At 46.3% G+C, this 20,616-nt stretch overlaps 1 protein-coding gene across 1 annotated transcript in view; it reads left to right on the top strand.

The window, feature by feature from the left end:
- Positions 1–13,924: 13,924 nt before the first annotated feature.
- The window catches only part of KL (klotho), a 41,559-nt gene continuing 34,867 nt past the window's right edge, over positions 13,925–20,616 (top strand). The window contains exon 1 of the mRNA XM_045796983.2: positions 13,925–14,779. Coding sequence (XP_045652939.2) covers positions 13,949–14,779 — 831 coding nt within the window. The 5' untranslated portion in view covers positions 13,925–13,948. The remainder of the gene's footprint in view (positions 14,780–20,616) is intronic.

Below are 20,616 nucleotides of genomic sequence, written 5' to 3'. Positions count from 1 at the left end.
AAGGAAATAAAAAGAAAGTAATTAGAGGTAAAATCTTGGTATACAATTTTAGTATACATTTGGGAATACTTTGGACATTTTGTGGAAAAATAGAGGTAAAATTTTGGTATACAATTTGGTATGGCTATGTCTCTGAGAATTTCAAAGCACATATTTTGCCTACAATTGCACAACCTGCTTTAAAAAAAAAGATTATTTATTTATTTGAGAGAGAGGGGGGGAGGCAGGGGCAGAGGGAGAGAGAGAATCTCCAGGAGACTCCCCGCTGAGCACAGAGCTCAACATGGGGTTCCATCTCACAGCCCTGAGACCATGACCTGAGTGGAAACCAAGAGTCAGACACCTAACTGACTGAGCCACCCAGGTGGCCTGCAAAACCTGCTTTTTAAACACTAATATGTTGGAAACCTTCTGTATCATTGCATGTCTACTACAATGCCATTTTGAATAATCATAGAGTCTCCCGTACAGATAATTTATTATAGCGACTTTCTCTTGTTGGATATTTAGTGTTCCAGTTCTTTCGCTACATTCAGTTCTTTTCAGTAGCTATACTTAGAGCTAAATATTTGTTCATGGTCACGATTCTTTTTTTTTTTTTTCTTTCATTCCTTTATTCTCCAAATACACATCGAGCGCTGAGCCTACAGGATCAAAAGTGGATGCGATCCAGTCCTGAACTTCAAGATTCATGTGGTGCAGAGCAGGGGAACAGACAGAGAAGCAGGCCTAAAGTTACAAGGTGAGTTCCACAATCTAATTCTCCAATTTCCAAGAACATTATATTGTTTAAAATTTAATTGAAAATTCCTGTCTTCAACACTTTGTAAAACGTCGTGATGATTTCTTTAGGTTAATTTTTTGAAATGAAACCATGATTCAACATTTTAAGATTTCAATCCGTGTTTCCCAGGTGCTCTTCAGAGAGACTGCACCAGTGGTACCCCCAGGAATGGTGTGGCAGCCTGCAGACCCTCCCCTGGCACCCATTCTTGCCCCTTTCTAAGCATAACAGATATCCTCAAATTACAGCTGGGTACTCAGCTCTCCAGCTGTTGATTAATTTCCCACTTCCCCTTGCAGCTTGGTATGGCCGTGTAACCTTATTTTGCCATTGTAGGGTGTGTAGGAGAGGATGAGCTCAACTTCTGCTTCCTTCCTGAAGAGATGCTTACTCTGGACATTTCTTGTCGACTCCCTTGTTGATGGCTGAGAAATGGTGACATTGGGGGCCATCTTGGAAATGGCGCAGGCTGGGGATGGCGGAACCAGCACAAACCCTGGATTGTCTCCCCCTGGACTGTCACATGACTGAGAATTTAACCTCTATATCGTTTAAGCCCCTCTGCTGTTGTTGTCACACCCGCCTGGCTGGCCCCAAACTCATATATGCAGCACCCAAGAGTCTCTCTTAGCCTTGCTAACACTTTGCACATTTAAGGCCAAGAATATTCTCTCTTTTAATTGAAGTTTCTTTAGTGGCCAAAAAAATGGACTTTGTTTTATTTACATGGTTAATGGTTATGGAATTATGTTGAACTTCTGAGTTGAGATTTTAACAAGCAGTTTCATGGTTTGCTTCCTGGTTGAACTCTATGCTCCCAATTTAACTTGGAGTTAGCCTTTTCTCCTCTTTCTCAACCCCACAACTGATCTCTCAGGAAATTCTTGGCTCTACTTCCAAATAGATCAGAATCTGACTACTTCCCTCCATTTCTACTGCTACCATCCTGCTCTCAGCCCGCTTATCCCCCATCTTTTCCAGAATGAGCAAGCAAAGTGATCCTTTAAAAGCCACCTGAGTTCATGTCGGTCCTCTGCTCGAACCCTCCAGCAGCTTCCCGTAGCACTCAGAGTAGAGCCAATGTTCTCTGTTCCTGCCCCCATGGCCTCCTTGCTGGTCCTGAATGGGCCAGGCCCACCCTGAGCTGAGGCCCTTTGCATTGGCTGTTCCCTATGTCATTTATTCTTTGTTCAGATATATCCACGGCTCACTCTCTCACCTCTTCAGGTCTCTGCTGAAATGCTGCCCCTCAGCGAAGCTCATCCTCACCCTGTTAACAACTGCAGCCACTCCCACCAGCCAGGCAGCCCTGTTCTCTCTTTCTTGACTGCACATTTACCTTCCTACGGCCCATGTCACTTCCTAACATGCTCTTCCTGAACGGTTTACTTACCATGCTTATTGTTCATTTCCTGTCTTCCCTGGGACGTAAATGACGCGAGGGTAGGGGTTTTGTTTATTTTGTTCGCTGCTCGATGCCAAATGCATCGTACACTACCTGGCGCGCAGGAAGCGTATATGTTTCCTATTGCTGATGTAACAACTCGCACAAAACTGAGCAGCTTAAAACAACACAAATTTATTAACTTACAGTTCTGAAATCAAAGTGCTGGCAGGGTTAGGTTCCCACTGGAGGTTTCAGGGGAGAACATGTCTCCTTGCTTTTTCCTCCTCTAAAGGCTGTGCCCATTCCCTGCCTCGTGGTCCTGCCTCCAGAGCAGCTCTGCTGGCAGCACCCCATCGTCTTCCCTGATTCCTGCTCTCCTGCCCTCCCAGATTCCTTAGAAGGACCCTTGGGGTTACATGGGCCCACTTGGTGTGTTAGTTAGCTTGGGCTGCCCAATAACCACACACCATAGACGAGGTGGCTCCAACAACAGAACCGAACTTTCTCAATGTTCCGGAGGCTGGAAATCCGAGGTTAGGGTGCCAGCGTGGTGGGGCTCAAGTGACAGCTATCTTTGTGGCTTGCAGACGGTTCATCTCTCTCTGTGTTCTCACTGGTAGAAAGAGAGGGAGAGGGGGAGGGGGAGCTAGAGAGAAACAGAAAAAGCTCTTCAGTGTCTCTCATGAAGGTACGAATCCCATCCTGAGATCCCCACCCTCATGACCTCATCTAAACCTAATTATCACCCAAAGGCCTCATCCCCCAATACTATCATGTTAAGGGTTAGGGCTTCCCTGTACGAATTTTGAGGGGACACAATTCAGTGCACAGCACCCAAATAATCCAAGATAATCTCTCTCAGGATCCTTAGGGACATCTGCAAAAAGTCCCTGTTGCCGTGTGAATCCTTTCATATTCACAGGTTCCAGGAATTAGAACATGGTCATCTTTGTGGGCACAGCCGGTGATCAGTAAATATTTGTTCAATGAGTGAATAAAGCCTTTGGAATATTCAATACATTTCCAGTTTGGGTCTGGTGGCTGTACATGTAATTCTAGTTCAGGCCAGACTGTCCTCACCTCTGGCGTTCTAGTGGCTCATTGCTCCCAGAGGACCTTGGCTGTGGAAGTGCCCCTCCCCCTGGTCTAGTGACACAGCCTCAGTCAGCTCCCTGACACCGTTCCTTGTCGGCTCTCCATGCACAGAGCTTCAGTCAGCTGGCTGTAACGTATGAGCTGTAACAGTTCTCACCTCATTCCCAACTTCTGCTTTTTAGGCCTCTCGATTCTCTAAATACCTTGTAGCTTGTACCACAATGACGTCTCTCAGCGCTTCTCGGTCTCCTCCAACACCATCTATGGGTCACACTTACTGCGGGACCCTGGGCAGGCCTCTCCCTCCTCGGCTGTGGGGAGCAGGGCTCAGTGTTGGCACTTCGGTGACCATAATTGGGAGGAACAGGTTTGATGACAGCGAGTGGTCACAAGCTCACTCCTGCTGAAGTCACGCAGCCCCCAAGCAGAGCTGTAAACTACCACGCGTTTGTTCATCCATTGGGCCTGTGTTTACGGAACGCTTTGCGTGGCACGAGGGCACCACGCTCTGCCCTTGAGAAGTTCACTGTGGAGCAGATGTGCAGGGGCACTGGCGCGTGCTTCCTCCAAGCCACCAGGGGCGCTGCTCTAAGCTCCTGGGCCAGGACCGAGACTCTCTGGCAGAAGGTACCGTAAGGCCGATTCTATGGAACCAGGAATATGGTTTTCTTGTCAGTGTCCAGCAAGGTGCGGAGTCTTCACCAGGGGGTGATTTCCTTGTCATGGGAAATGTCCAGGCAGGGGGCATGAAGGGGTCAGAGAAGACTCCATCCATACCGGGTGGGAGAAGAGGTCCTATGGCCCCAAGCTTCCTTCCAAGTCTAAGCTTCTGTTTTTGATGAGGTTGGGGCACCAGGCTGAGAAAGCCATGGGTCTCTGTCAGCTGCCAACAACGGAACCCGCTCTGGCTGGTTGAAGCAGAGAAGGCATTTGTTTATTAAAGGACATTAAGTCACTCCACAATGGGATACTTTTCAAAGCACAATGGAGGCTGAGCTTCCAGGAACGGGAAACCACTCCCACTCCTGCGCGGCCATGTGCTGGGCGCCACGTCACCAAGAGGGAGTGGATGCCCGCTGGAAATGATTACCGAGCCCTGGCTCCCCTCTCCCCTTCCTTCCTTCCTTCCTTTCCATGCTCCTCGCATCCATTCCTCAACCCTCCATTCTCTCTTTGATACTGCCTCTGTAGGAACGTGAGTTCCATGTTCGGCATTTCTCTTTATATTCCCTTTCTCTGGGACATTGATAGGATTGAAAAGAAGAGGTAGGGAGATGAGTGATTGTTTCCATTCATACAGCGTCACTCTGCCCCCTGGTACTACACGACTGAGATAATCCTTACATGATTATTTAGCCCACCTTTTCCTTTGTTTGCTTTCTTCCTTCCCCCCCCCCTCCTCAGAGGTAAGGGATGGGCAGAAAGTATTTATAAAGTAAAAAATAAAAGGGAAAAAAAAATCCTCTCCTCCAATTCCATGCCTCAGAGGTACACATTTGGCAAATCTTCAACCAGGAGATTAAAAAAAGAAGTCTAAATTTGTAACATAGTTTATGTAAATTTCCCCTACTGAAGGGCAGTGGGGACTTTCCTATTGTCTTCTATCACAAGCAATGCCACACGGCATTTGTTCACTCATATCTTTATGCATTTGTTGCTATTGCTGTCGGACAGTCTTTGAAGTGGCATTTCTGAATTACAAGGTGTGGGCATGTGTAGTTTTTATAGAAAATGACAAATTACCCTCCTCCTCCAAAGTTGTAAGATTTGTTTATCAGTAGTATGTAAATCATATTTTCCTGCGCTCTAACATTAAATGTGATTTTTTTTTTCTATTTTCGGGTGAAAAATGGTGTCTCTTTTCACAATGTTCTTTTGCTCTCCCTTAGTTTGGTAGTGCTTATTTGCTTATGTTTATTTGACATTTTAATTTTTTCCTTTGTGACATGCCTATTCGTATTTGTTTAAAGATTTATTTACTTACTTATTTTAGAGAGTGGGGGGAGATGGGCAAAGGGAGATGGGGGAGAGAAGCAGACTCCCCGCTGAGAGCAGAACCCCATGTGGGGCTTGATCTCACAACCCTGAGATCATGACAGGAGCCAAAACCAAGAGTCCGACCCTTAACTGACTGAGCCACCTAGGCGTCCTGCCTAGTCATAATTTTGATGATTTTTGCACTGAGTTCATTGCCTGATTGATTGATTGATTGATTGATTTACAGGAACTCTGTAGATGACAGCTATTAACCCTTTGCAAATATTTTCCTCCAGATCTGTCATTTGTCTCTAATTCTAAGTAGTGTCTTTGATGACTCAGTTAACATTGTCAGTCTTTTCCTTTATGTTGTCTGGGTTTTGCTTCATGCTGGAAAAGGTCTTTTTCACAAGATTATAAACATATTCTCATATATTTTTTCTACCATTTTTTACATTTTTTCACTTTGCTAAATCCAATCCATTAGGAATATTTTGTTAATTGGTGTGAATTAGGAATCTAATTTTATTATTATTTTTTCAAACAAATGGCCATTTTTACCAGTTTTAAAAAAAAATCTCTCCCTTCATTTTAGCTTATGTTAAATCATTGTTAAATTATTGTATCTATCCATCTATCCATCCCTCCAGGGCTGTTTTGTACATTCCAGTATGTTTTACTATTTTTTTCACTATAGCTATTCAAATTACAAAGATCAAAATGCCCAGGGTACGTAGAGGTTCTTGCTGAGAAAAAATAAGACTTTGAGGTTCTCTGTTTAGAAAGAAATGGCCAAAATAGTGTGGGTATAACATCAGTACTGTTGGCCAAGGATGGGTAGACACCTCAGCTGTCACTTGCTCCAGAGGACAGACCCTACACCCAAATTTTATTAGTTACACTAGTAGAGTGATGCATTTTGTGCCATTTTCCTATGCTGGTAATAAATTCCAACTAATTAATTCACTTTCTGCTTTAACCAATGCCCCTGATGACTCAGGACATCATTTTCAAGCCCACGGCCAGGGGCAGGGTGGCAATCTTTTGAGTGAACCAGAGGGATGCTAACTGGGCCGTCCAAGCTCTGAACCGCTGCCCTTGGTCCTAATCAACAACAGAGACAGGCCATTTGCAAAGAAATAGCAGACTCAGTTTTGTATTGTATGAAAAGTGTAGCTGTGTTGTCATCGCAGTGAGAAACAGGTCATAAAATTGTGATTTTAAACACAGGCAGTTAGACAACCTGAAATAGTGCACCAAGTATTTGAGACGAGTGTGGTTTATATAGATAGTTACTTTAAAAGTGCCTGCTGTGTAGCTTTAATCCTGCTGCTCAGTGAAGTCATAGCCGTCTTTTGTTGACTCCTCAGGAAGTTCACTCTTGTGGCTTTTGCTTTTTTTACATACTCATCCAGTTTGCTCGCTCTCAGCAGTTGAACCAGCCTTCTGTTCTATGAGAAGAGAGAAACCATTAGTTTTAAGTTTCATGTCATTACCCTGACTGCCCCCATCCGTCTCGCACCTCAAAACATACATCTATACCTTCATCTCTGCCTCCAAATCTCTCTGTAGCTTCACCCACCTTCCTTCCTTTCTTCTCTCAAGGAGATACAGTCCTTCCTCACTTTGGACCAAAATTATTGACATGATGACATGATACTTCCTTTAATTTGCATACAAATTATAAGGACAGATAATGTTGAAAGGTTTTATCGAAAAATCACCAATCCCCTGATTTTGCCCCTTTCAACTCTTTCAGCTGTTTTATTTTCTTGGTATTTCACCTCCATGTTTAAAAATAATGTGTATGCACCACTTTCTCTCTCTTTTTAAAATTAATTATTTTTTTTAGGTGGGGGAAGGGCAGAGGGAGTGGGAGAGAGAATCTTAAGCAGGCTTCATGCCCAGCATGTGAACCCAACACAGGACTCAGTCTCATAACCCCAACATTAAGATCCAAGTCGAATGCTTAACTGACTGAGCCAGCCAGGTGCCCTTTTTCTCCTGTCTTCCCAGTGAGAATCTGGTAAGGCCCATGGAGGTAAACTTCACAGAAGTGTGGGGGCCCCCTCAGAGTTTTGTTTTTTTTTTTTAAAGATTTTATTTATTTAGTTGACAGAGACAGCCAGTGAGAGACAGAACACAAGCAGGGGGAGTGGGAGAGGAAGAAGCAGGCTCATAGCGGAGGAGCCTGATGTGGGGCTCGATCCCACAACGCTGGGATCACGCTGGGATCACGCCCTGAGCCGAAGGCAGACGCTTAACGACTGCGCCACCCAGGCGCCAACCCCCTCAGAGTTTTTAACTCTCCAGGTTGTTCACACTGAATCTCCAGCTACCTGTCAATTACAGCTTAAAGTTTTCCTACTGTATAGGCTCCAGCTGTGGCTGTCTGCTTCTGATAAGCCGTGATTCTATCACCCCATCTGTCTTTCCAGTTTGGGGGGCAACAGATTGCCCTGTGACCTCATGTCTTTGATGCGTCTAAGGAGAGTGGTTGATTTTCAGTTTGTTCAAGTTTTTTTCTTGATGTGAGGATGGGAGTGATGACTTCTGCGCTGTTTACATGTCAGACCGGAAACCGGAAATCCATTACTTTGAATTTCTGGCTAAGTTTTCTTACTCACTCCTAAAACCCTGTAAACATCTCTCTCAACGAAGTTTATCAGCTATCTATCTATTGCTCTTGTGTGTGTTTATTTCCTGGAGACATCCTCTTGAAGCCCTCCGTTCTGCTTCCACCTAGAATGCTTATGCTCTAATTGGCTGATTCTGAGGCTTCCTTTTGCGATAATCCTATAAATTCCCTTCACGTTTCATCTGCCTTCTACCCTCTGTTTCATGCAACTCATATTTTCTCCTTTTTTGACTTACTTCCTTGTATTAATGGAGTATTTTTATACCTTCAGAAAAAAAAAGATGCATTTGAAAGCACCTTTTAAAAGATCCTTGATATCTGAAAATGCCTACTTTACTCCCCCACTTAATTACTGGTTTGGTGGGCACAGGATTCTAGGTTAAAAATAATTTTCCTTTAGAAAATTTAAAGCATGGTATCATTGTTCTCTGATTTTCCATGTTAGTCTTGAGAAGTCCAGTGCCACTTTGGTCCTTGGTTTTTCTTTTTTTGTTTTGTTTTTGTTTAAATGCTGAAGCTTTAGGAATTTAACTCTACCCCTGGTATTCTGAAATTCCACAGTGACGTGCCTTACTTTGGGTCTTTATTATGATTGGGCAGCTTAGACCCATTTCCCCGGAACCACATGATCTTCAGTTCTGAATTTCCTATTTGTTCTCTGTTTTGAACTCCTTTAAGTTGGATGCTTTAATCTAGTTCTTTCTGAATCTTTATTTCCTATTTTCAAATGCTTTGTTTTTTTTGTATAGTTTTTAAGGTATTGTCTTATTTCCCAATATTTTTACCAAATTAAAATCTTATTTTTATTTGGTATGATATTCTTAATTTCCACGAGCTCTGTTTTGGAACTCTATTTTTCCTATTTTTATTCTTATCCTGCTCTTGTACCATAGATGCAATACCTCTCTTACTTGAAAAAATTTGACGGTTTTGTACTCCTGCATGAGGAATTTTCCTTCATATATCTGGTGTTTCTTGGCTGTTCCTTAATGTCTAAGGATGAGTCACTAAAAAGCTGCCTGGAAGCTTTATGTGCATAGGCAGGGCTCGTGGCAGATGCAGCTTTATGACCAGGTGCTCTGATGGAATCCTGGAGCTAGCCTGGGGAAGGGGTCCCACTCTTGCTATGTGGAATCTGATCTACTCCCCTAATGCCTCACCCGTGCTCTTCTCCATATGTGCTGTCCCCAGGGCTGTAGCCTCTTTGGATCCATTTCTTCAGAGACACAAAGTTCCCCGTGGAACTACGGAATGGGTTGCGCCAGACTGTGCTAAGAGCGGAAAATTGGGAGCTCCTCATTCTTGTTTCCAGGCCTTCAGCTGCCTGTTTCTTCCATAGTATCTCAGACTTTGAGCTTTCCTGGAGTGATGCCAGGTCAATCATCTTGCTTCGCATACATAACTCTCTCGGCTAATTCACGTACCAGTCCTTCACCTTCATTTCCTTCCCATATACTAACCTCTCTCAATTTCATTGCAAAGAGATATGTCTCTTATTCTCATATGGAGGGTAGTTTTGAGAAAGGGAGTAGAGATATCCCGACTGCAGCAACTCAGGGCCCTCAGCCGCGGGTGCCACGCTCCCTGCTTCTGGACATGACCTTGTGTCAGGACATGTTTAGTTGGAGTGTAATTAGTTCCGGGCAGTGGAGGGAGCAGTGGCACTTAGAAGGAATGGGGTGCAGGTTCCCAGCCCTCGGGATCCCTGCTCTGCTCAGAAGAGATGGAGCCATCCAGGAATGCTCACTTTCCACAGGCTGCAGAAGCAACCAGAGCCCAAGCCAGGGCCTCTATCACGCACTTCAGCTCCGTCGAGCTCTGTCGAGCTCAGCACAGCCGCAGCTGCCCAGGAGCCCCCTTCCTGGTGTTCGAAGCCTTCACAGAGCTCCCTTAGTAGCTGGTGGTCCACGGCCCCGAGGCACTTGCTCATGCTGCCTTCCCGTCCTTTCAGCATTCCAGCTGCACGCTCTTGTTCTTGCGGTCTTTTTACGGTCTCCCTGTTGAATACGCTGGGACCTCCAAAGTCTACAACCGTCTCTTTTAGACCGCAGCTGCTGCCGTACAGTATTCTGCTTCAGCAAAACCGTGAACTCCCGATTCCCGATTCTCCTTGTCCTTGCCCTTTCCTCCTCCGAGCCCAAACAGGTGCAGAGTTCCTCACCTTGAAAATTTTTCTGTCTACCGTGCTAACCCCTCAAGTGACCATCTTCTCGCATTCCTTCCTCTGGCCAACGTCTCGGACGAGTCTGTACGGATGGCCTCTGTCTCCTCAGCTCCCACAGACTCTCACTGAGGCCTCATACCGCATCCTGGCTTGAGCCCTCTTTACAACTGAAATGAAATCTGTCCCCAAAGTCGGCAAATGACCTAATTTCTAGATTGGTTGTCTTTTCTCAACAAGTTTGATCACTTCTCCTTTTTGAAGTCCTTGCCTTAGCTTGAAAAACACATAATCCTGGGACTCGAGGCACTCCCTGGGGGTCTTGTTTTCTTTTATTCCCCCTTTCTTACTCCATCTCCTGTGCCCGTAGATGGAGACCCATACCAACACCGGCCTTTGGCTTTTAGTTGTCTCTTTTTGAATACCCTCATTTTATCCACCATCCCAGTATCAAAATTTCTGGTCCAAATCTCCAGTCTGTACTGTTGCCCTGACTAATAGGTGTTTTTAATACAAATAGACTTGAGCACTTTTTATTTTTATTTTTTAAATATTTTATTTATTTATTTGACAGAGAGACAGCAAGAGAGGCAACACAAGCAGGGGGAGTGGGAGAGGGAGAAGCAGGCTTCCTGCTGAGCAGGGAGCCTGATGTGGGGCTCGATCCCAGGACCCTGGGATCATGACCTGAGCCAAAGGCAGACATTTAACAACTGAGCCACCCAGGCGCCCCTGAACACTTTTCTCTTCCATATTTTGCTTCTCTATTATCCTTGCCTCCAGATCTCCTTGCCAATCTTACCCTTTAAACCCCAGATATTGTCCCATTTTTTTTGTGAAACTTTTCCATCCAACTCAAAATAGGCTAACTACTCTTCCCTCTGCATTCCTGTAACAGCTATCATGAGTGTCGTTTCTGAGCACTCAACAGTGTATGTATTATCAATATTCTTTACCCTGTTTCTCCAATCCATGTTGTCTTTGAAGGCAGGGGGTGTCACCTAGGATTTGAAGTCTTCAGCTCCTCAAGGTTGCTTTGCCCATGGCTGTTGCTCAGCCAGACTGGCGGTGATGCTATCAGTACCTCCCCGCAGAGGCTGAATGTCACGGCTGCTGGGCTGAGAGCTTGTGCGGTTGGTGCTGTGTTTGGGCCCGTGTCAGTCAGTGGACTTCCTTCTGCTCCCTTGGCCCAGGAGGGCTCTGGTCATCCCCGGAGCCCACAGGAGAAGTTCTGGTGAGGAGGGACTGGAGAAGGAATGTGGATGATGGGCAGCTGGGGAATCGTCTTTATTCAGGTTGTTGAAAATCATCACCATGACAGAAGTCAGTAAGTACATTTTACTTTCCCTTCCTTTGATGCATCAATAACTCCACCTTTATATTCAAAGCACAGCAGAGAATGAGTCTCTTATTCCCCGGAGAACAAAGCATTGACCGAAACTCACAGTTTAGAACTGGAAGGTGGCTGTGAAACAGGAGAACCAAAACAGAACCCAACAAATGAGGGGCAACACCACGGTTACCCACACTTCAGGAATCCAGAATTTAATAACCGCGCACAGAACCTCGGAACAACAGCGAGCTCCGGAAATAAACTTTAATTATCACGAATCTTCATCATCGGGTTAAATAAACGGTCATCGAGGAAGATCTCGGCAAATGCTCACGTTCTGATGTCCAACTTAGGAGCGATGAGCTTCAAGTGTGAGCATTTAATCAAGTAGGTCCTTCTTTTTAATCACGGCTCAAAAAAAAAAAAAAAACCCTCTCTCTCTTTTTTTTTGTTGTTGTTTTTGTAACTGTTCGTTAAATAAAAGTTGCAATGGACACAGTCTGCCCTGAGCAAACGGACCATACATCAGTAAGCCAGCGCGTAAGTCCAAGCTATTTTCCCCGAGCCCCAGGAAGCATTTCTAATGGAAACTTAACAAGCTACAACGCAGCAAATGCTCTGGTCTTGGGCTCTAGAAGGGAAACGTGATCCCGCACACAGACACGGGAGCTTTTTCATTTAGCTGGAGGCGAGTGTGCCCGGTAGTTGTGTGGCGTAATTGTTTTTAATTCCTGAAGTGTTACTGTTCGTTATTTCATATTTTTTGAAAAATGTAAATGCCACGTGTAAAAGAATAGCGGTATGTCTTGTTCCAGTCCGATGGCTTAATCTTACTAATCATGAAAATATATGCTAGCCGGAGTTGGGACTATTTAATAAAGGACTGGAATAAATTTGTCGTGCTTACATTTAAAGGAAATTAATAAAAGCACCTGCGTCGGCAGTACTTAAAACTTTCTTGTTTTTACATTTGTAAGAAACAGCACAAGGATGATCATTTGACAAGAATGGATGTAACTCAGTGAGGATCTTAGTCATTGAGCACAGGTGCAGGTGTGCCCAGAGTGAGGCATGTGGGACTGGAGAGGGAGGAAAAGATATTAGCACGATCTTAATGTTTGTGCTTTCCATGACTGAGTCATCTGTGGGCACATTTTTACATTTGCATTTCATAGGCCTCTAAGGTGGCAGGGCAGGCGTGGCATTTTATAGATGAGATTCCTCGGGCTTAGAGAAGAGACTGTTGCACCCGCGGTCACAAAGGTGGGGCCCGGGCTGTCCACTCCCCACCCCACCAGGTGTACATCAGATATTCATAGACTGTCTATACACACCTACAAACGGAGACCTGCCTGCACAGCTTCTGTCAAAAGGGCTCTCTGGCAACTGGAAAAACGTCGGAATCTCTTTTGTTATAGCGGGTAGGAGTGGTTGCTTGGGCTAAATCCCTCCACCCTTTCCCTTCTCAGCTCAGGTGGCATTTGTGGGACCCAGGGACCTGGGGCTCCAGCACGGCTGCGGGCACAACTTTGCAGAGAGAAGTTACTTGCTAAGTTCAGAGCTGAAAGCTACAATGGGATTATTCATAAAACAGATGCAAAAGGATAAAAAAAAAAGGTGAACAACAGTTATTCAAAGTCCAAACCTTGGTACTTTGTTTTTTGTTTTTTTCAAATTTTTTTATAAGAGCAATCAAAACTGTCATGACATGAACGAGCCACCTTCCCCTTCCTCTGGGCCATGGGCAAGGAATTCTGCAAGATTTATCTAAAGAACAAGTACTGGTTTGAAATGGTTAAAGGTAACTGTATGAGAGAGAGTAAAGCCAAGTGTCAAGGCAACCCAAGCATCTCCTTTGTCTCCGGGGCTGGGGGACGGACCATCCATCCCTGCGCCAGTGGGGTGGCTCTCCACGACAGCATCTTACCAAAGACTCTAAGGGAAAGCCGGCCACTAGTCGTTCTCTCTCACAACATTCAAAGTTCCCACCTGGCTCTCCCCACCTTGCCCTCCTGATACGGTTCTGCCAATTTCTAGTCGGTTCTAGCAATGTCAGTCTGAAACTGTTCTCGGCCTCCGAGTGGGAAAGGAGAAAGCAGGTGCTTCTCCGCTGGCTGACTCGGAGAGGGCAGGCAAAGAACCCGCGCCCGACTCGGGGAAAGTTGGTGGGCCTCCTTCCCTCCTTGACGAACACCGGCTCGATGGCTTCTCCCCGGGGTGCGCGCGGAGGGGACCGAGAAGGCGGCGCGGAGAGAACTTAGGTCACCAAACATCCTCCGCGGCTGCGGGGAGCAGCGAGGAACAGGTGCCTTTTTCCCGACGTCCCGGAGTGGCGCCCGCTGCACCTTGCCCGCTGCCGCGCCCCCTCCCCGGCACGCGCTCGCCCTTTGTGCCCCCGCCCCCCACTCCAGGGCACTGGGCGGGGGGGGGGGGCGCCGCCTCGCAGGTAATTATTGCCAGCGGGGCCCGGCGGGCAAAGCGGGGGTGGGCGCGCCAGCAGGGGCGGGCGGCGCGGCGGGGCGCCGGCATAAAGGGGTGCTGCGCTGCGCCCCAGCGCCCGGCTCCCTCTCAGCATGCCAGCCCGCGCCCCGCCGCGCCGCCTGCGGCTTCCGCCGCCGCCGCTGCCGCTACCGCTGCCGCTGCCGCTGCTGCTGCTGGCCCTGGGCGGCAGCCGCCTGCACGCCGAGCCCGGCGACGGGGCGCAGACCTGGGCCCGCTTCGCGCAGCCTCCCGCCCCCGAGGCCGCCGGCCTCCTCCACGACACCTTCCCCGACGGCTTCCTCTGGGCTGTGGGCAGCGCCGCCTACCAGACGGAGGGCGGCTGGCGGCAGCACGGCAAGGGCGCATCCATCTGGGACACGTTCACCCACCAGCCCCCGGCACCCCCGGGAGACTCCCCGGGAGCCGGCCTGCCGTCGGGCGCCCGGTCTCCGTCCCCTCCCGCTACCGGGGACGTGGCCAGCGACGGCTACAACAATGTCTTCCGCGACACAGAGGGGCTGCGCGAGCTCGGGGTCACCCACTACCGCTTCTCCATCTCGTGGGCGCGGGTGCTCCCCAATGGCAGCGCGGGTGCCCCCAACCGCGAGGGGCTGCGCTACTACCGGCGCCTGCTGGAGCGGCTGCGGGAGCTGGGCGTGCAGCCGGTGGTCACCCTGTACCACTGGGACCTGCCCCAGCGCCTGCAGGACGCCTACGGCGGCTGGGCCAACCGCGCCGTGGCCGACCACTTCAGGGATTACGCGGAGCTCTGCTTCCGCCACTTCGGCGGCCAGGTCAAGTACTGGATCACCATCGACAACCCCTACGTGGTGGCCTGGCACGGCTACGCCACCGGGCGCCTGGCCCCTGGCGTCCGCGGCAGCCCGCGGCTCGGGTACCTGGTGGCGCACAACCTCCTCCTGGTGAGTTCAGGGGGCCAGGCAGAGGGCCACGCGGGGAGAGGGCCTCTGAAGACGCCAGGGCCCAGTGGGGGGCCTGAGCCTGCAGCCTAGACGAGGCTCCATTCGAAGTCATTCATGAGGTCTTCTAGGATTCGCATCCCGGGGGGGGAGCTGAGCAGCTGGGGCTTCCCGGGAAAGCCAAGCAATTGGGTATGGAGAGCGAGAAAGGGGAGCTCCTTTCTCTGGGTGCGGAGGACTCCCTAGAGGGAGGGAGGGGACGCTTTCCTAATAGTACCTGAGGGGAGAGGGAGGAGGGTGGACGAAAGAAACAGGTTTGTTAGGGAGCCTTGCAGATGTCATTACTCCCTGCTAGACTTCGTGGAGGTGTCATGAGTTCACTGTTGATCCAGTAAGATCTGTCTAGTTTGCTCTGCACACACTGCAGCAAATGGGAAGGTGTCAAAATCACATGTCCTGGCAAGCCGGGCTTCAGCTCTTTGGAAGTTCTTTCTGTGGCAGGCAGAACTGCATCCATCCGCCGTACTAACCATCAGCGGCGTGAAGACCCCTTACACAGCCTTGAACAGAGCCAGCGTAAAAATACAGAATCAACTACAGGATAATACAGATTGTGTCCTACAACCGTATTTCCATGGCCCTTTCTCCAATTCCGAGGAGTCCTTGGGGAGGAGATTATTAGCCTGACACAATTGATTTCGACTCTCTTGTGCAAAGGCTTAATCCATTTTGATAGCTGGATTATTGATATGCCATGATTAAGTTGTCCTCAAATAATTCTTCCTCCTATTTCTCCGGCACTTAGTGCTCAAGATTAGGTCCCATTGACCTGAGGGTTCCTTTGTAATGTCAGTTGTTGGTACATTTTCTACAGTTTTGTATCATAAGAGAAAGAATTTTTTTGTGTGCAAACATCTTAATAAAAGTGTCTGACTTCTGGTGCTTGTGAGCCTACTGAGGACCTATTTGAAATCGAAAATTAAGCCACATATTTTGAACAAATTCAAGATGAAAACCACTTCAACACACTTTTAATTGAAGCCATAGATAATTGAGGCAGAACCGCACTGGGTTCTTGAGGTGACTTAGTGCTCGGGCTGCCGCTAGTGTCGTAAGAATGGCTTAATTAGGTTGTCTGTCGGCTGCTGTTTGCTACCACAGATGGTAGAGGAATGTTGGGTTTGTTGGACCAAAAAATTGTGATTTCAGATTGGTATATATTTTTTTCATTAAGATACTTTAGAGCAATAGTAGGAAACTTTTTCAGTCTGTCCATTTTTTTTTAAGGAATCAAGAGACCCTAAAAGTCACCTGTTCATGCTGGTGATAGAAAAGTTATGGGAAGAACTGGCTCCTCTTCTGAAGAAAGCATAAGCAAATTTTAGTTCATACCAGAAACAAATAAGAGATTTGGGGGCCAGCTGGAGGAAGTAATAGACCATTCCTGCAAAATCACTACTTTAGATTTAAATCATACAGGTTCTGTTTTTAGTGTGCGTGTAATAAACCCTGTATGTATACAAAAGTCATCAATTTTTATTATAGTGACTTACACGATAATTTCATTTCTAAGATCAGGAATTGACTGTAGGAGCTTTCTGGAACTCTAGTATTTGAAATAGTCAACGTGTTTTTGATTCTTATCCCTGCTTTTGGCGCTCTGATGAACTTTTCAGTTATATTTTTGTATCTTTACACAAAAAACTTGACAAACACTAGCCATCCTTCCCAGAAGCACAGTGGACTTTGTAGTCATAAGAAATTAGTAACAGGTGGACGCTTGGTTCTGCCGATGCTGCAAACAAAATGCTAGTTGCTGTAAAATATTAATTTTGTTGTCAAATTTCTTTGGTTTGGAATTCAGTCATTCTTGTATGCTATGAAGAGGGAACTTGTTATCATCAAGGACAGTATCTTAAGTTGTCATATAAGATATTTTCGTTCTGTTTTCAGTGTTCTTTCTTGGTGGATGTGTTAGGGAGAGGGAAGTAGGGAAGTTTTGACCTTATTTGAAAAGATAAAACATATGCTGCTGATTTTGGTAATAGAACATTTCAGCCAGGGCTTAGATATTGTTGTCAAGGCCACTAAGCCCCTAGCATTTTTTTTTTTTTTTTTTTGCATTTGGGGATCCGATGCTGGTGAAGGATGAAGCTGGCCAGCACCTCTTCCCTGCCCCATTCTGTGCCAGTAATTTACAGGTGGGCTAAGGAGACCCCCTAGGGAGAGTGGGAATTTGAACCAAGCTTCCCTCCCCCCCTTTACCCCCCCCCCCCCCATTCAGTGATCATTGTCTAATGGCCTGGAGGACAGGAAGCAGGCCAAACAAACTGCAGGGTGAATAATGGGGGGGGGGGGTTCTGCTCAAAATGGAAGCCTCCATGTTCTTTTGGGGTCCTGGTACTGAGGTAAACTTTGAAAAAACAGTCCACGTGTGTGTGTGTGTGTGTGTGTGTGTGTAAAAGAGATAGAGAGGGACAGAGACAGAGAAAGAGGGAGAAACAGAACTAAAAGAAGGGTTTCCCTACAGAGCTCTAGGAGCCCAGGTTGCTTTGCTCATCTGAGCATAACCCAGAAAGAGGACACACCTTTTCTCTGTGACCTGAAGAGAGACCGCCATGCCTTTACAGCTCTTGGAAGATGGTCCTTGCCCTAGGGCCTGTAGCTGGGATTCCAGGCCCAGCAGTCCTCTGAGTTTTTGTTCTGCCCATGGATTTCTGAAAGGACCAGAACCCAATCGAAGATATACTTGGGCCTCCCACATGGGAGTCTAGCAAATGTTTGTACAGGGAACCTGTGGAAAAAGACACCATCTTTCACTTAAGGTGAGACAAGGGTAGAGTACTTTGGACACTAACAGGTAGTACAGACATGACTGGTATTGAGCAGGCTATGATCAAGGCTCATGGCTTAGCTGATCTGTCTGCAGCATATGTCTAGACACTATTCTCTTTTCTTGACACACTTCCTCAGCTTGGCTCTCTCGCTTCCCCTCTCAGCTCACCATCGATTCCTGTGTCCTCTGCACCTCACGATATTGGAGGGCCCGGGGCTCCATTGGCGAGCCTCTTCTCTTGATTTCCTCTAAGTGAACTCTTTGAATACTCCAGATCCTGATGACTCCAAGTTTTGAGTGTCCAGCCAGAGCCTGTGCTCTGAGCTCCAGGCTTGGATGGACAACCACCTTCTCCACCTAGAGGCCCAGTGGGCATGCCACATTGGACACATCCAGAAGCAAACTCCTCTTCTCCCCATCTCCACTATGGCAACTCTGCTCTTTCAGTTGATTGAGCCCCACACCTTAACTCCTCCCTTTCTCTCACGTCTTACTTTCAATCCATCAACAAATCCTACGGCGCTACCTATCTTCCACATGTACCCAGACTCCAACCACTTCTCCCTTTACAGCCCACAGATCCAAGCCCCCGTCAGATTCTGCCTGGGTAATTGCCATAGGCTCCTGGCTGATGTCCTTGCTTCTGCCCTTGTACCATGCAGTGTGCCGCGATGGACATTCTCCAAGATATCATCATGTGTGAAGAAGACAAAGTCTTATTTATTAAAAGCCCACCTTCCCTTCAAGAACAAGCTCACATGTTCCCTTTGGCTCCGCACCCGAATGCCATCTCTTCCTTCTCTGGAATCCCCCTGTGCTTTATTTCTGATGCCTCCTACCACACACCTCCTTCATACAACCATTTGCCTTCTTTCACTGTTCTCCTAGCTGGGCAGTTCCTTAAGTAAGGAAGCCACGTTCATGTATCCTAAAGTGCCATCTTGTCCTGTGCTCAGGACATACTCAGGCCGTGGCTCCGCCATGTGACAGCCTGATTTTTCATTTCCCAAGTAATAGTGAAGCAATTTATCTGCCAGTTACATGCTCAAATATATAGGCCACATGCTTTTGGGAAGCACTTTACCAATTTTCCTCTCATTAAAATATATTTGGTACATAGATGGAAAAATCACCCAGGTTGAAAGTTAATGTATTTTGTAGAATAGTATTGAATTCCTTAGTGTGTTTAATGAGAAATAGTTAAAGTATCTTCCAAAGGGCTTGAGTCACTCCTCTTTGAATATTTGATTGAACATAATGTTTTTTAAAGGTTACAGTCAAGTCCAAGAAAAATTTTAAGACTAGGAAAAGAACTAATCATTTCAAAATCATAGCACTGTTGAACAATGTCAATAGAAAAGAGGGAAAATACAAACTACTCAGCATTCAAATAATGTCATTGTGTCCTTCTTAAGTACGAAATGAATGAATGCACAACTGTGTACCTGACTGTGGTTAGTCATGTCTTTGGCGTATAGAACTCTTCTGAGTTATATTAATTTTTCAAACAATATGATTGTTCTAAGCCAGCATTTTATTATAATTAATTTGTACAAAACGTGCCTTTCTTTTGATGAATGTCATCTTTTTAAGACGTGAAAGAAAGTTCGGGTGTAGGAGGAGAATAGAATACATGCCTATTGCGAGGATAAGAAATAAAGAGTGGGTGTGGAAAAATACATAGTTACTGTCCTCCGGGATCCACGTCTTCTCAGGAAACTGCTAAGTTATAATGGTAATCCATACTTAAACAGATAAGTGTACTTTGAGTAAGATATCTGTTTATAAGATAAACAGATAAGATACTTAAACGGATAATCTTTTTATATGCTCTACTTTGATATATTCTGGGTGCAAAGTTAATCTGAGGGATAATATATCTCTTCGCCTCTCTATCTTGGGATAAACTGTTACTTAGCCTTCAAAGGCTCAACACAAATATTGCCATTACGTGATAACAACAGGCAGCTTGGATCAGCCCCTCATCTGTGACTCTCTGAGGTCACAGACTGTAGTGTCATATTTATTTTTAAGTGTTTAGTGCTTCACTCACTCCTTGGCACAGAGGAATATAATTGATATAATTTCTAATAAAGGAATACATGTAGCTGTAAAATAATCTCTATTTATTTCAGTATGTCCTCCCCCCCCCTTTATTTATTAAGTAGGTTCCACACCCAGCATGGAGCCCAACGCGGGGCTTGAGTTCACAACCCTGAGTCTCAATCAAGAGTCGGAGGCTTAACCGACTGAGCCACCCAGGTGTCCCCTTTTGTCTTTCTTCTAAGCTGAATACTTGCAGTCTGCTTTCTCGCACAGTGTGTGGGGAGGAGTTTAAAGCAGTGAGGAAGAACGGGGAAAAGATTCCTGCCCGGATACGTATATGACCTTGGTGCATTTCCAGGGCAGATAATAGACCATTTCGTCCAGTGATGGAGAAGGAGGGAAGGGGAAGAATGTAGCTTCGTAAGTGCCTGACCTGGAGGCGGCATGGTCCCATTGGCAGGACTCGGTCATGTGGTGTAAAGAACCTGGTAATTATTGTCCCGCTGGGTAACCAGAAGCTCAGCAAATAATTCTAATTATGTTGAAATCAGGTGGGAACAGATCATTCAGGACAACCAGCAATCTCTGCCACACGGCCTACCTCCCAGATATATTGTGAGAAGGAAAGCAAAATCATGAATGTCAACATATTTTGAAAAAAGTAAAGAACTCTGCAAAGATGAGGTATGAATTTATTGTCAATCCTAATAATTAAAAAAGTGAAAGCACTTGGGAAATGGTCCTCCTAAGCCATTTAGAAGAAAGGAATTAGACAAGTACTTTAGAAATTGTTGCTCCTCTTAACTTCTTCATTTGCAACTGGTAGCACCCAATGGAATGAAATCTTTGTAATTATTTCAATAGCATTTGACCAATTCAAATCATTTTTGAAATGATCTATTTTACATAAAGCACATTACCCAATACCTTTAGTTGGACCCAGCTTAGTGTTTAAAAG

Source organism: Ursus americanus, chromosome 10, assembly GCF_024610735.1.
Source record: "Ursus americanus isolate L20-20 chromosome 10, mUrsAme1.1.p, whole genome shotgun sequence".
NCBI classification, from domain to species: Eukaryota; Metazoa; Chordata; class Mammalia; order Carnivora; family Ursidae; genus Ursus; species Ursus americanus.
Note: the sequence above shows the minus strand (reverse complement) of the source record. Positions and strands in the feature narration are given on the sequence as shown.